General features: G+C 35.1%; 1 protein-coding gene across 2 annotated transcripts in view; it reads left to right on the forward strand.

Annotated features, from left to right (window-relative positions):
* Nucleotides 1-15,587, forward strand: part of FANCL (FA complementation group L) — a 76,251-nt gene that overhangs the window by 15,199 nt on the left and 45,465 nt on the right. For both annotated transcript variants that reach the window (XM_054472331.2, XM_054472339.2), the window contains exon 5: nt 4,531-4,631. In XM_054472331.2, the coding sequence (XP_054328306.1) occupies nt 4,531-4,631 (101 nt within the window). The remainder of the gene's footprint in view (nt 1-4,530; nt 4,632-15,587) is intronic.

Below are 15,587 nucleotides of genomic sequence, written 5' to 3' on the forward strand. Positions count from 1 at the left end.
GTTTTCTTAAAACCCAAGTTCATTTTATTACCCAAGTTTTCAACATAAACAAAAGAAGAGGGAAGATTATAGTGAATACTGCTGGGCCTGACCAAATTTTAACATTTTGCCAATCTTATTTCCTCTTCTACTTTTTTAGAAGAAAGACACTGTAGTATTTTAAAGGAAATTCTGGATATTGTATGTATCCCTCTGTAAATATGTCAGTGTGTATCTCTTTAACAGCTAAGTGCTTTTTATCTGTTTTTAAATATATTATTATAACCTCAACAAAGTTAATAATTTCTTACAGCTGCTTTGTTTGTATTAGTATACAAACAAGGTCCTCACATTATATTTAGTTGATATGTCTCTTAAGTCTTATATAAGACTTATAAGGTACTTATGTATAACATCATCTCCTCTTTACCTCACCCTTTTTATTCATGCCATGTATTTGTTGAATAAAACAAATTAGGTGTCCTATAAAATCTTCTACATTCTGGATTTGGTTTGTAAGATATTCATGGTTTATCTTTTTTTTTTTTTTTTTTTTTTGAGACGGAGTCTTGCCCTTTTGCCCATGCTGGAGTGCAGTGGCGCTGTCTCGGCTCACTGCAAGCTCCACCTCCCGGGTTCACGCCATTCTCCTGCCTCGGCCTCCCGAGTAGCTGGAACTACAGATGCCCGCCACCGCACCCGGCTAATTTTTTGTATTTTTAGTAGAGATGGGGTTTCACAGTGTTAGCCAGGATGGTCTCGATCTCCTGATCTCGTGATCCACCCACCTCGGCCTCCCAAAGTGCTGGGATTACAGGCGTGAGCCACCGCGCCCAGCCTCATGGTTTATCTTTTAACATATTCTACTTTCTTTGTAATCTGGCAGTTAGATCTAGAGGCTTCAGCAGATTTGGATTCATTTGTTCTTATGAGATTACTTGGTGCTCTGTATTTATTATATTACATGAGGATGCACGTGATGTCTGATGGTTCCATGGTTCCTCTTCTAGTAAATTTAAGATTGATCAATAGGTTTAGATCCATTCAATATAAAGTTTCCCATCAGACTATCACCTAATGATTTTAGCCTCTAATAACAATCATTGCCTATATCTAATGTTTCATTAGGATTTACAAATGGTAATTTTAAAAATTCCATCATCTGCATTTATTAGTTGAAAATCCTCTGTAGAGAACTTCTCATCAGTTGTTTGGTTAATTTGAGGTACAGCTTATACTGGAGAGACTAGATAAGTTCTTGTTTCTTTTCCTTTTAAAACAGAAACCAATTTTTAGAATGATGAGTTGGTGCCTAGCAACTGTCACAGGGATGTAAAGTGTTTTTTTTTTTGTTAAGTATCTTTATGAACTCATAGATTTTTATATATTTAATTAATTTTTTTATTGTAGTCATTTTCTTTTTGATGCTTAAATTGTCCCATTTTTTTGGTCAGCACCAGTTCCTTCATATTGGCTCTGTTAATATAACCCAAGCGTCTTTGCCTTCTGATACCAGTTGCCCCAGGTTCATTTATTCATTTTATCCCATAACTGTAATCATCCATTTCTCCAAAGAGTCATGATTTCTTTGTGGGAAATAGTATTTGGATGCCTCAATCTGGAAACTTGAGTGTGCATTGCTATTACTTCTAGGTTTTTTCAGTGGACAAAACTGAGAAAAAATACTTTTTGGAAAGAATATAATTATGAGTTTGTATTGATATTTACAATTCAAATTGGCATTATAGAATTTTTACTTCTTTGCTTTTATCACTTCTACTCTGAAAATGCTGTCTTCTAATGTTAACATCATTGTAGTATGATTTTTTGTTATGTTCTACTTGTTATATTTCACTTATGCTTTTCCTGTCTATATGTTTATGTTGGTTTATATAAAAATTACAATACTAATATTGCTACCAGTGGAAAGTTTTGATATTTCTTTGTGATTCTTGTTGAGACCATTTTATTCCTAGCAGCAGCTACTACATATTGATAACTTAGTTGCTAGATTGTTTTCTGGAGTCCTTTTTTAGTGCTAATAAGAACCTTCTAAGGTAGGACTTCGATTAAATGTGTGAGATTGGAATAATAGTTTAAAATTAATTTCTAAAGTTGGAATTTTGATTTATGAGTTTATAAATCCTAATTAATAAGGGTTATCAAACTTGATTACAAATTATATCAAAGGCCTTAATGTAATAACCTTAAAAAGGTAAAGTGAACAAGTGAAGCATATTTGGTTTACATCTCCTTGATGTTGGAGAAAAGTTTGAAATATTTATTTTATCTTTTTATTATAATTTTAATAAACAATACAAATACAAGGAGAGCCTAAGGGAACCAGAGTAAAAGTATAGCTATCATGTCCCATTAAACTCTTCTTATCAAAAATAACTTTATTAAATTGTAAGTCACAGCTCTCTTGGCCATTTAATTTTGAAGAAACACTTATTAGTTTAAAATAAAATTTTGAGATCTCTGATTTACAATATCTATTTAGTACATTTATTCAATTTCTGAATAAAAATGAAATCCTGTATTTTAGCTTTCTTCAGAAATTGTGGACAAAGTTGGTGATTTTACTGCTTATTTAAGATAGTATACCTAAAGATATAAGAATTATTAGTGTTAGGCTGTATTATAAGTAATAGGGTTCCTATACTATAATCACCAATAAATATGTTGAGAGTGATGCTCACGTGAAATCAGTAGTTATTGAACTTATTCAGAAAATGTTGTAAATCTTCCATGGAGTTTCCTAGTAATAACTGCATATAGTGGGAGTTCAGTATATATTTAATAAGTGAACAATTACCTATATTTTAAAATAATCCTAAGTGGTAGGTTATTTTATTTCTATTTTGGAGCTGAGCCACTGAAGCCTAAGGCCTCAAAATAGGAATTGTTAAAGTCAGGATTTAAAACTTCTGTTTGTGAAGCCTTTCCGCTATGTACCTTTGCCTCTTTTCTATGAAGAATGTGTTGCTTCTCTGCTTTTTCCTTTTTATCTGTTACGGTTCTAGAGTAGGAGTAACTTATCTGACTCAGAATAGAAGGTAGAGTGTATAAATGTCATAAACCTAGGATTGAAAAGTGTTTTTACTATTAGCCAGGTTTATTTTTACCTTCAATTTTTGCGGATAGCAATAATTAATATTTCAGAATAAAAACATTTCGAAAGAAGTAGTATACTATATTAACGCATTTTATTTAATAACTAGTGGAGCACAATCTTCATAGTATTAGGTTGGTGCACAACCTAAATACGAATTTATTTTGGTGGACCATCAGTCTATTTTTAGGCAACATTAGTCATTTATATTATAAAAAAGGCAGCATATAACTTGTCTTCTAGGAGCTTACCCTCTAATTAAATCCATATTGATATTCTCAGCTGTATGGATCTGTTTTCCCAGTTTTGTTTTGTTTTTTTCATCATAAAGCAGATTCAGAACGAAATTGAAGTAGTTCCCGTTAATAGTTTCGGTTTTGAAGTGCTGTTTTGTAATATCTGTTCTTTCTAATATGATCTCAATTTAATAGTATCCTATCCTGGTTAAAAATATTGATATATACTTAAAAAATAAGATTAAACATATACTTAAAAGAATAAAAATTGCAACCTTTTATTAGGATTATATTTGTCAGAAGTGTTTATAATTTTTAACTTGTCCCTGTCTACTTTCGTTATTTATTGTAGCTGATTTATTTATTTAATTATTTATTTATTTATTTACTTACTTTTTGTAATACCGTTTGATACTTCAGACCATATGAACATCTAAGTAATTTGTAGATACATTTATTTTTACTTTCCAAATAAACTGTCTGTCTAGGTTGGTAACTTCAAAATAATTGATAATTTTAGCTTCAGCAATTCTAGTGATGTTTATGTATCTTGTAAAAAATTTTAGTTTTGGTTGGGAGAACATAAACATTTTAAAGCCTTCATAGATAGGCCTAACAAGGAACGGGACTGTAATCTAGCCAGATGGATGGCATAATACTCCAACTTACCTGCTTGAAGAATAGTACAGAGTATAAGTCAATGAAAGAAATTAGCATGTGGATATTTGTTCTGATAATGAGTTTGTTAGGATGTGGTTCATAATGGTATACAAATATGTCAGTTTAGGTAATGTACTTAGAGTTCAGGCCTTTCTTTAGAGGTACTTTTTAAAAAATGTATATATCAAACATCATGTTCATGGGAATAGAGTGATAGTGAAGACTTGAGGATGAATTTAATAAAAAGTTTTTTGGTTTTTTATCTCCGATAGGCATAATAGTCCAGGAGAATATTAAAATCTTAAGTTATTTTCATGGCATAAAAATTGACATTTTGCATGACCTTCAATGCAGTCCTTTAACTTTTTCTTGTCTCTTTTTCATGAGCAGGGGAATGAGTCAGCCAGATTTTCTATAAAAAAAAAAAAAGGGCACTTTGATTAGGCACTAAGAAGATAATGAAATTATGTTTTGCAGTCAGGTATTAACAGTTATTGTCTTGCATTCCACAGCCAATTCAGGTTTTCTTCTTTTAAACAGGAAGTTGCCTTAAAGAATAGACAAGAGTTGTATGCACTACCTCCTCCTCCCCAGTTCTACTCAAGCCTTATTGAAGAGATAGGAACTCTTGGTTGGGATAAGTATGTCTGTTTTAAAATATATTTTAAATGCCTTTGTTTTATACATTTTAACTTAATGTATTTCTAGTTTTAGCAATTTATACCTAATTTTAGTCAAAGTGTTTCATTGTAACTAGAGTATTTGATCCTTATTGTTTCTGTGAATTAAAGAGAGGGATATCATCATAAAAAATTACCTTACAAAGTAAAATGCTAAATATAATTTGGAAAAAATGACATTTTTATGTACACAGTAAGATGTTACCGTAATAGATACTTTCACTGAACATACAACTGTATTCTAAATTTTCCATGTTTGAAGAGTAATGCTTAGACACATGAAAGAGACTGGAAAAATTGCAGTATTTCTGGAATAATTGTAGTTATTTTTGGTTCATATACAATTTGTCATGTCTAAATTTACATATATATAACATTATAAGTGCTTTTGTAATTTGATTAGTAAATTTTAGCAACTAGGGTTTGTAAGAATCATCTAGCTTTCTTTGAAAAAAATGATTTTTTTTTTTTAAACTGATGCATAAAGAAACTTAAGTTCAGTAGACGTGTATACAAGTTGTTAAAACTTAATCCACATACCACCTGGAAAAAGTATGTGATGATTTGTTTGCTATTCAGTTTCTGAATTTAGCTTCCGTCTTAGTGTGGATACTTTGAAACATTACATTTATTATTAGGTGTATTATAACCTTTCTACTTTGAGCTAAAGCAGCAGTAAAGATATGCCAATTTTTAGTTCTTATCACTTCTTTTTTTTTTTTTTTTTTTGAGACGCAGTCTCGCTCTGTCACCTAGGCTGATTGCAAGCTCCGCCTCCCGGGTTCACACCATTCTCCTGCCTCAGCCTCCCGAGTAGCTGGGACTACAGGCGCCTGCCACCACGACTGGCTAATTTTTTGTATTTTTAGTAGAGACGGGGTTTCACCGTGTTAGCCAGGATGGTCTCGATCTCCTGACTTCGTGATCCGCCCGCCTCGGCCTCCCAAAGTGCTGGGATTACAGGCGTGAGCCACCATGCCCGGCAATTCTTACCGCTTCTTAACCATTATCAATAGTATTTTAGTATTCATTTATTATTTCCATTTAGATTGCTCTATGACTAAGATAAATCGAGGGCTAACTTAGGTACAATGTGGAAGGAATGTGCAATTTTTCACCACTAAGTTTTTCTTAATGTGTTTTAAACGTCTTATTATTCATCTGTTTTTTAGCTATTTTCTATGAGTTGGCCTTTTGATAACTAACCTAAAAAGAACCAGAAAATCAAATCCCCATTTAAAAGAGAACAAGGAACATATGTTAAGTGCAGAATATATGTCCTTTAATATATTTTATACCATTACCTGATAACTAAAGAAAAACTAAATAGAGACTGAAACATATTTTAGAGTTCCAGATTGTTCCCTTGTAAATTTGTTTCTAGAGGTGATAAAAATACACTGTGATTGTTACAGAAATAAGAATTATTTTCGTTGCCTTTGCCTTCTACTTCCCTTTATATTCCTTAAAAGGCTTTTATTTAGAACAGTTTCTCTTCTTATGTGTAGATCAATTTTTTCCCTTTTGTTTTAACCACTAAAATTTGACTGAGTGGGCCATACCTGTTTTGGTGCACCTATGTGCAGAGATAGGTTAGCTATTCCTTCAGTCATGACTTTATGTAGACTTAATTTTTTATGAATACTTCTTTACCTTACCGTTTACCTTACCGCCTCCCTGATTAAGAGTCAGTGTGTACGATCTCTACTTAAGAGCCAAGTTATTTAAATACTGGTCTTGATAAAAATTACAGCCTTAGATTTCAACTGTTAAAACCTTACTAAAATCACCATCGCATAGTGTTTCACTGTAGATGGACTGCTTAAAGTCTCTGTAATCTTATTTTATATGTTTTCTCAATTTCACCCATGGATATTAGAACCGAACTACTTTATTTTGCTCTCTTGTATAATTGCTCTTGAGGATGCCACTGACTTGGGTTAAAGGATGTTGTATGAAATAGTCCTAAGAAATGCAGTAGGGATTTTATGTTTGGATGTCTTCCATTTTATGATAATAGCACTACCTTTATGAGAAGCCATGAAAGAAGTTTTATTCTGTTTCAGATGCTAGAAAAGTCATGCTTTGCTTGACTATCCAACCTGCCACTTCATGAATAATGTGAACTATGTAATTGACTGTGTTCTCTTTGATTTGGCCTCTAGGAAAGTTAGAGTCAAATTTTTGGCACACTTTTTAGAGCCATGCTGGATATAGGATTTAAATTTCTGTATGCTAATCTTATCCGGACTTTTGTTCTCCTGTGATTCTTCTCTTCATATCAAGGGTACATGTTATCTCCGTGACTCATCACTGTTGATCTTGATCTTGATTACCTGGTTGAGGTAGTATTTGTCAGGTTTCTGCACCGTAAAGTTACTGTTTTTTTCTCTCTCTCCACACTGTACTCTTTGGAAGTCACTATACATAGCCCACACTTAAGGAGTGGGCAGTTATGCTCACACCTCTTTTAGGGCAGAGTATTTACACAGATTTGGAATTTTTCTGCTCAGATTTTGTTCTCTCTCATTTATTTATTTTTTCAGTCATTTATTTGAAATACTATGGACTCATGGATACTTATTTTATACTTTGGGTTATAATCTAATACTGTTTTATTTTCTTGCTCAATTTGTTCTAGCTTTGGCCATTGAGAGCTCTTTCAGTTGGCTCCTGTGTCCTTTTGACAGGCCCCATCATTGTGGATATATATATATATATATATATTTTTTTTTTTTTTAGCATGTCCTTACTTTCTGGCACTGAAAGAAATTTTGTATATTTCCTGCCCTTTCCTAGAATCAGCCATTTTTCCAAGGAGTCCTGGTTGCTTTTATTTGTGAGTGGTATTAGAAACTAGGATGTGGGCACTATGGGTGCTTGTTGCTATTGGTGTGTTGTTGTTTCTAGGCCTTCTTAGCTGAAAAACGGAAAAAAAAATGTGTTTATACTAACTCATGTGTACATACTTGTAAATGTTTTTGTATATAACCATTTATATCTGTATTAAGGTAAACATGATTTTATACTGATGTCTACAACTCCAATCCATTACCATATGTAGTTTTGTAGCCCACTTGCTTGGTATATCTGAAATCTCATACTCCAACAGAGAGAAATCGAGCTCCCATTATCTGTTACCCATTTACTTAATTGTTCAGTTGCAGTATACGTGCAGAGCCCTATCAGAATTACTAATCTGTACCTCCATGGGTAACAACTTTATCAGCTATACAATGCTTATTTTTATAGTTTTTTTTTTTTTTTTGCCTTTATCGGCTTCACTCATTTTCATAGTTACTTAGGTTAGAATCATTTCCTCCGCCCTCTTTAATGTACTTCTTTCCCATATTTGTAACACAGATTGTTCTGTCACATTCTCTGTTTCATCCTACGTTCATTTTAAAAAATGATTTTAGGATCTATAGTGATGCTGCCTTTTTCTTTCCACATGAGTTTTTTGTGCCTTTTTAATTTTTCTTTATCAGTTTTGCAAGAGCCATATCAATTTTTTAAGTTTTTTCAAAGACTCAGCTGTTAGCATTGTTAATTTTCTCTATTGTATATTTTTTGTCATTAATATCTGCTTATTAAGAATTTAATTTTTTTATATTTGCTTCCTTTGTAATTTGTTGAGATGGATATGTAGGTTATTGATTTTTTTCCAATTTATCTTACTTTATTATATATTAATTTAAGGCTGTAAATTTGTAAGCAATTTTAGCTAGATCCCATAAGTTTTGATGTTATATTTTTGTTACTATCAGTTAAAAATATTAATTTTCATTGTGATTTCTTTGGACTTATTTAGTATATCTCTTAATTTTCAAACAACTGGAGATTTTTGGGTTATTGAGTTCCAGTTTAAGTCTACTTTTGTCAGAAATCATCCTTTTAATTATCTCAATACTTTGAAGTTTACTGAGGCTTGCTTTATGACCCAGCACCTTGTCAATTTTGATGTGTGTTCTATTTGATATGTGTTCTATTACAACAAGAGTATGTAATCTCTTGTTGGGTACAGTGTTTTACTTTTATTCATTCCTCACATTTATTAATTATTTGTGTCAGATATCCAATATGTTTAATGATTTATTTGTTTTTTTTTGTCTGCTTGTCCTAAGAGCTCTGGAGAGAGCTGTGTTAAATTCTCCCAATATGATTGTGAATTTTTGGAATTTTTTTGTTTCCCAAAATTTTGCCTTATGTCTATTTGCAGTTATGTTATTGAGTACATACAGATTTATAATTGCTATATCTTCCTTGTTGGTTTTCCCCTTTATTATTAGGACATGTTTCTTTTCATCTCTAGAAATATTATTGTCTTAATGTCTACTTTGTTATAACTACACAAGCCAATTAGTTACATATTTTAAAAACTACTCTTTACCATTTGCATCTTTTAAAACAGATTTTAATGCTCTGTTGAAATTCTTCATCTTTTTCTCTATTTTCTTTCATAGTTTTAAAATATTTTTCTTGCTGGCAGCCACCAGAAACTGGAAGAGGCAAGGAATAGATTCTCTCCTAGAGCCTCTAGAGGGAGCACATCTTTGCTGACACCTTGATTTTTGCCCAGTGAACAGATGTGGAACCCCTGGCCTCCAGAACTATGAGAGAATAAATTCCTATTATTTTAGCCAAATATATATATATATATATATATATATATATATATATATAATGTGTGTGTGTGTGTGTATTTTTTTCTAAGTCATATATTCTGGATCCCTTTTTGTTGTTTTTATTTCTCTTTATTTCAGTCATGCAGAGTCTGCAATTCCTTATTCCCCTCCTTAGTCTCTGCTGCCAAGGGTTAAATAATTTTAAAAAATATTTAAAAAGCTGTAATAAAATAACATCATAGGAAATGGGAAGAAGGATTGGGGGGTCAGGAATCATGAAGGAGGGTAGAGAAGAGAGCCTCTTCTCCTCCCCCCTTTACCCCCAAGGTTGGATTCCAACCTGGGCAGTAGGGAGAACTACCCCATATCTCTAGGTACAGCCCAGTTGTAGGTGAGGTCAAAGGTCAAGGTATGAAGGTACCTGTGTGTGAATGGGAAGGTGGACAGTGTGGATTCTGTTTTCACTTTTTTGTGTATGGTTTATTGTCATATGATCTTATATTTTGGCATCCCTAATACTTTTTGAAAACTAAAGGGTTTTTTTTTTCTACTTTTCTTTATTTTCATAACTGATTCAATACAGAATTGAAATGTTCTGTAACAAAAAATGTAAAATCTTAAATCTTGTCTCTGCTCAATAAGGTAACTATTCTTTCTTTCCAAAGAACTGGTGAAAGGCGATAAATGAGGAAACTGGCTTAATTTGGAGGCATTCTAGTTAGTGTACCTTTTCTCATTGCCCCTGTTGAATTTGCCCTTGGCCATTCAGACTTCAGTGCTATGTAGTGCTATGTTTACTGTTGGATATTGCACATAAAATAGTTTAGAGGCCCCAGATGATATTATTTTCTTCTATACAGGGTTTAGCTTTTCTCTTCCTGGGAAGATAGAGTGGGAACAGATTGGGAAAGGGCACACGTGGGTTCAGGATGGGTTGTAGTTTTCATAGAGGTCAGTCTACCTCTGATTGCTGCCCTTCCTGTCTCAAGCTATAACCCTTTAGAGCTTCCAAGCAAGAGCCAGGTATATTCACTGGGATTTCCCCCTGGTAGATCCTAAACTCTAACCTTTGTGTCTCCACAAGACCTCTCAATTAGAGTTTGGGGTCCATTTTTGATAAAGCTCTATCTACTTTTTGTTAGCCTTGCTTTTAGGAGCAGTCTTTCTAGAGTTCCCACAGAGATCCTGGGGTATTCACTGAGACTTTATCTCACTGGTAGGCCCTGAATTCCAATTAATTTCTCATTGTATTATGAACTTTCTAAATCTTGTTTTTCATTGCCTTTCTGCTTGACTTTTTATCCTCTTATTCCCTACAGTTTAAGGATTTATCAGAAGTTTTGAGGGAATATTGGCAGAACGTTAGGCGAGGTTCTGGGCCTACTTTTTCCCAGATTCTGGCCTTTCAAGTCTGTTATTTTTGTCTCTCTATCCTCAAGAGATTGGCGGAAATGCTGCTTTTTTTTTTTGCCACTTAATAGCAGCTCTCTCTCTGGGCTCTTTGCCCAGATCCTTCTTCTCTTGCCCTGTGCCAGAATTGATAAATATGTTGAGGAAAATGGCTTCAGAATGTTGGCTTACTTCTCTTCTGTTCTCTCTTCTTTAGGACTTTGGCCCTTCAAGGCCTGGTCAGTTTAGCAATTCTTTGATGCTTTCAATTTTTTTCCCCCATTTTCTTTTTATCAGCCTACTTTAGTTGTTCACTGTAGAAGTGTTGGTCTTTAGCAAGCTCTTCCATTTAGGCCAGAAATAGATGTTACATATAATTTTAAGTGTACTATATTATGATATTGAGGACTGGTTGATATTTATTCATGAGATCAGGCTTTATTTATTAAGACATTAGTCTTGAGTAGGATTTGGGATGGTTGGAGCCTTTTAAGTAAAATTAAGCATAACAATAGTGAGGAGAGACAGGGAAGACAAGCAAAAAGTTGAGATGCACTAGCAGCATTTCCTGCTCAGGTTATGATGAGTTTTGAGGCATTGATGTCATGGACCTAGTCATTCTTTAGGTATAGATTGATGGAATAAAGAAATATTATTTTGACTTATTTTCAGATGCTTAATGTTAATATTTGTTTTTTAGAGCATAGTTGGAAATGTAGAAAGGGTTTGGCAAGGACAGAGGAAATGTTCTAGTTTTATTTCTGTTGTGTTGAGATAGTGAGTTTGAGGCAGCCTACCTCGGTGGATCTGACATTGTTGAGAGAAGTCCAATAAGAAAAATCAGTTGAAGCATTAAGGATGTGATATGAGATTTTTGAATCACTCATTTCTTTACCCTGCTAATAATATTTATGGACTTCCTATAATGTAAGGCACTAAGGATACATAAGGCAAGACTTAAGATTCCTCATGGGCCAGGTGTGGTGGCTCACACCTGTAATCCCAGTACTTTGGGAGGCTGAGGTGGGGCAGATCACTTGAGCTCAGGAGTTTGAGACCAACCTGGGCAATATGGTGAAACCCCGTGTCTACAAAATACAAAAATAAATAAATAAATAAATTAGCTAGGTGTGGTGGTACGCACCTAGCTTCTCGGGTGGCTGAGGTGGGAGGATCACTTGAGCCTGGGTAGGTCAAGGCTGCAGGTAGCTGAGATCACACCACTGCACTTCATTCTAGGTGACAGTGAGACCCTGTCACCAAGAACAACAACAACAAAGATTCCTCATGGAACTTATATCTAGTGGAAGAGTCAGAATTTAGGTAGTTGATCATAGTAATACTGAATTATGACCACGATAAGAAGGGTAGAGTATAATTATAGGATTCTTGAGAGTTATAAGAGAAATAGTCAAGTATATAAAATATTTTATGGAGTAAGTGTTTTGTGAGCTAAATAGAAGGTGTTGTCTTTTGCTTTGTATTATAGCCATTGTTCTAATGTAGGAGAAAAAGGAACAGATTTCTAACTTTGATAATAGATGAAAGCCAAAAATAAGGATATGAATATCTCTATCATATGTCACTTATCACAATATAATTGCCTCCTTTTTTCACTAAGATTGTTACATACAGGGACTGTTTATGACGTTTCTGTTGCGTGCCACTGACTGTGCTAGGTGCTTCATGTGTTCTTATTTAATTTCTCAGGATAAATTTTAAAATAAATGTTTTTATTTCCAACTTTTTCTATAAAACGAGTGTATATAGATGGGGCTGAGTACATAACACCACTCAGGCATTCTATGTGAATGATGCTCCCTAGAGTTGTCCCATAGGGCAGCTCCGATATGGAGCCTTTAATAAATTCTCCCCAACTACTTGGAGATAGTCACACATTGAGGGTGAAACTAATAGAAAGTATCTTACCACGAATAAAATGGACGATTTGCAAAATTAACACACCCTTGGAGAGTTTCAAAATCTGTTGCGTAGATTTGTGAAAGATTATAGTTTAATTATAGTTACTAAGGTGGATGAATGACTTTTTTTCCCTCTCTTTTTTTTTTTCTTTTTTAAGAGACAAAGTTTTGCTGTATTGCCCAGGCGAGTTTCACACTCCTGGGTTCAAATGATTCTCCTGCCTCAGCCTCCCAAAATGCTGGGATTAACAGGTGTTCACTGCCATGCCTGGCCTAGGATGAATAAATGACTTTTGATTTAGCTGGTGTTAATCATTTGTTTTACACTGTTTAAAAATAAAGAATGTGTTAGCAGAAGAGAAGTGGTGTGCATGGATTGTGAGAGGCCAAAGAAGATAATTCTGTTAGTGTTAATCCATTACTGTCTGGTAGAGTGACAAAACCTATCAACTTTATTTTTATGGCTTAACTCTTAAATTAGGTCTGGTACACACATACACTGATAAAATTGGGTTTCAGGACCTGCTTATCTAAAGCTGAGACCTGAACTGTGCTGTCCGCATATTAGAATTGCTACTGTTTAAGGCCCCACTTGAGGAGCTGGCTAAATTCTTAATTTAAATTATCTTTTGAAATGACACACAGTGATTTGCATGACAGATTGATTTAAATGTATTTTCAGAATCTTAATGATTTCTAGACTCTGTCAATAAGTCTATATTTTCCTTACACTCTAAATAATAATCTTGTAGATTTGTCAGTATAATCATAAAATCTGATAAAGAAAAATCCTTGTTAGATAATGCTGGCCTTGCTGTGTTTTTTAATTACATATTTGGTATTTCTAATCAACTCTGTAGGATTAGACATTATACAAATTCTAAGTTGGAAAAGAAAAAGACATATTTAAAATAAGATGAAAGCTTCCCTTTCTTTCCTTAGAAAGAAATATGGAAATAATATTGAGAATTAGTAGTTGACCTTAAGTTTGATTGCTATTGTTATAATTTCTGTTCTTGTTTCAATTTCTATAAAAACACAGTCAAAACAGCAACTTCCCCAAAGGTTAACATGAAGATGGTATGACAGGTCTGGGTTATTTTGGGTGTAACACTGGCTCACAAAGGTAAGTGATACAAAATGATGTCTTGGTGGGTTTCTGTTAACTTCTGCCCATGTTTTACAGAATGGCCTATTAAAAAAATAAGAATTAAACAGTCCTTTGTGTTTAACAAGATTTTCTGTTGGGTATTAAGAGTATCCTGGAGTTAAAAGTACCAAATACTTTTGCTTTGAGTAGCTTATCATGCATACCATTTTGCCTAGGACAGCCCTAATTTATGCTTTTTGTCTTGGCCCCTGTCAGTCTCAAAAATGTCCCAGTTTGGAAGAAATGCATATCACTTTATGATACGGTTTGGTTCTGTATCCCCTGTGTCCCCACCCAAATCTCATCATGAGTTGTACTCCCACAATTCCCATGTGTTGCAGGAGGGACCTGGCGGAAGATAATTTAATCACGGGGGCAGTTTCCCCCATACTGTTCTCATGGTAATGAATAAGTCTCAGGAGATCTGATGGTTTTATCAGGGGTTTCTGCTTTTGCATCTTCCTCATTCTCTCTTTGTCTGCTACCATCCATGTAAGACGGGACTTGCTCCTCCTTGCCTTCCACCATGATTGTGAGGCTTCCCCAGCCATGTGGAACTTTAAGTCCAGTTAGCCTCTTTCTTTTGTAAATTGCCCAGTCTTGGGTATGTCTTTATCAGCAGCATGAAAACAGACTAATACAGTAAATTGGTACCAGTAGAGTGGGGCACTGCTGAGAAGATACCTGAAAATGTGGAAGCAACTTTGGAACTGGGTAGCAGGCAGAGGTTGGAACAGTTTGGAAGGCTCAGAAGATAGGAAAATGTGGGAGAGTTTGGAACTTCCTAGAGACTCGTTGCATGGCTTTGCCCAAAATGCTGATGGTGATCTGGACAGTAAGGTACAGGCTGAGGTGGTCTCAGATGGAGATGAGGAAGTTGTTGGGAACTGGAGCAAAGGTTACTCTTGTTAAGTTTTAGCAAAGCGACTGGTGGTATTTTGCCCCTGCCCTAGAGATTTGTGGAACTTTGAACTTGAGAGAGATGATTTAGGGTATCTGGTGGAAGAAATTTCTAAGCAGCAAAACATTTAAGAGGTGACTTGGGTGCTATTAAAAGCATTTAGTTTTAAAAGGGAAACAGCATAAAAGTTCAAAAAATTTGCAGCCTGACAATGTAATAGAAAAGAAAATCCCATTTTCTGAGCAGAAATTCAAGCCAGCTGCAGAAATTTGCATAAGTAACAAGGAGCCCAAATGTTAATCCCCAAGACAATGGGGAAAATGTCTCTAGGACATGACAGAGGTCTTCATGGCAGCCACCTACATCACAGGCCTGGAAGCATAGGAGGAAAAAGTGGGCACAGGGTCCCAGGACTGTGTGCAGGCTAGGGACTTGGTTCCCTGCATCCCAGCTGCTCTAGCCGTGGCTGAAAAGGGCCAGTTGTAGAGCTTGGGCCGTGGCTGCAGAGGGTGCAAACCCCAAGCCTTGGCAGCTTCCACATGGTGTTGAGCCTGTGGGTGCACAGAAGTCCAGAATTGAGGTTTCGGAACCTCCGCCTAGATTTCAGAAGATGTATGGAAATGCCTGGATGCCCAGGCAGAAGTTTGCTGCAGGGGTGGGGCCCTCATGGAGAACCTCTGTCAGGACAATGCGGAAGGGAAATGTGGGGTTGGAGTCCCCACACAGAGTCCCTACTGAGGCACCGCCTAGTGTAGCTGTGAGAAGAGGGCCGCCATCTTCCAGACCCCAGAATGGTAGATCCACCGACAGCTTACACACTGTGCCTGGAAAAGCCACAGGCACTCAACGCCAGCCCATGAACTCAGCCAGGTGAGGGTGCCATACCCTGCAAAATCACAGGGGTGGAGCTGCCCAAGGTCATGGGAACTC

This window comes from Pongo pygmaeus, chromosome 12 (genome assembly GCF_028885625.2).
Source record: "Pongo pygmaeus isolate AG05252 chromosome 12, NHGRI_mPonPyg2-v2.0_pri, whole genome shotgun sequence".
NCBI lineage: Eukaryota > Metazoa > Chordata > Mammalia > Primates > Hominidae > Pongo > Pongo pygmaeus.